Here is a 1,161-nt window from a genome sequence, read left to right as displayed (position 1 = left end):
GGTGGCTCGGGGGGGGCCGCCGGCCCGGCCGGCGCGCCAGCCGGCCTCGCAGAGATAGGAACCCGGGCTCTGCCGGCCTCGGGGGGGCACGAGCCCCCTTCCCCGCGGCCGTGTCCTTGTGCAGCGGTAACACGCGTGTCTCGGCAGAAATGCGAGGGGGGGCGGCGGGACGGCCGCCGCCGGGACAAAGCGAAGAAGAGAAAAAAAATAAATTCTTTTTCTGGCCCGTACGGGGATCGAACCCGCGACCTTGGCGTTATTAGCACCACGCTCTAACCAACTGAGCTAACCGGCCAGCCGAGGACCTATCTTCCCGCCGGGGGTGGATAACACGCCACCCCTGTCCCGGCCGCACTGAGGTACCACCCCCCTCGCTTCCCGGTCCTGCACAGGTGGAACACGCACTTAACCGATCAGCTCGGCCAAAAAAAAAACCCCTCGCCTACAGAGACGCCGCGCCTGGGAAGGCAACAACCACAGGGACACGTTCACGGGGCGACTTCACTTCTCAGTCAATAGGCTAATACTTCCCCAGGGTTTGCTAGGATAGCATTCCCGTTTCATTTAATTAAACAAAATATTTATTTCAGGCATTTATTTTAAAGCATTTACTCTTCAGGCTGTTAAATGCGCCGATAGGATCTTAGTTTGCACGGACAAACGATTTACCTTTTCCTAATATTTCGCTTGTTACTACACAGGCAGCATTTAAAAGACAACTCTTCTTCTCAGCTTCGAAGCCCACGTCCGTTTAGCAAAAGGCAAACGCCACGAAGGGGGCGGGTGGGGGACACCTCTCCAAAACGCAGGGGGTTTTTTGGAGACCGGCTCGCTACAGCTCGGTGAGGAGAAGGCGCTTCACAAGGCGCGGGGCCGCCGTCCGGATCCTCGCCCGTCTCCATTTGCTCCTCGTCTGAGCTGGGAACTGGAGACAGGCACTGCCCCCACCTCGCCACCAAGCCAGAAATAAAGCCCGCGTAACTCACGCCTGCAGTGCCGCAGGGAAACCGCTGGGGATCAGGAGATCACCGGAGATCAACTTGAGCTCCTCGCAGCGCTGCCCAGACCCAGCGCGGCGCTCTCGCTGAGCCAGTGCCGGGGCAATGATGGCGGCGGCCTCGGCCTGCTGCCCACTGCGCGTGCGCCGCCTCCCCCGCTTCC

At 60.2% G+C, this 1,161-nt stretch overlaps 1 protein-coding gene and 1 non-coding gene across 2 annotated transcripts in view; one reads left to right on the top strand and one right to left on the bottom strand.

Moving 5' to 3' along the window:
• Nucleotides 1-221: 221 nt before the first annotated feature.
• On the bottom strand, nucleotides 222-295 carry TRNAI-AAU. The gene has a single exon. It is a non-coding gene; the product is annotated as a tRNA-Ile (tRNA).
• Nucleotides 296-1,106: 811 nt separating this feature from the next.
• MOK (MOK protein kinase) overlaps nucleotides 1,107-1,161 on the top strand; it is an 18,563-nt gene continuing 18,508 nt past the window's right edge. Inside the window, exon 1 of the mRNA XM_009891089.1 lies at nucleotides 1,107-1,139. Coding sequence (XP_009889391.1) covers nucleotides 1,107-1,139 — 33 coding nt within the window. The remainder of the gene's footprint in view (nucleotides 1,140-1,161) is intronic.

Source organism: Charadrius vociferus, unplaced genomic scaffold, assembly GCF_000708025.1.
Source record: "Charadrius vociferus isolate BGI_N301 unplaced genomic scaffold, ASM70802v2 scaffold228, whole genome shotgun sequence".
NCBI classification, from domain to species: domain Eukaryota; kingdom Metazoa; phylum Chordata; class Aves; order Charadriiformes; family Charadriidae; genus Charadrius; species Charadrius vociferus.
This window is presented reverse-complemented; position numbering and strand designations above follow the sequence as displayed.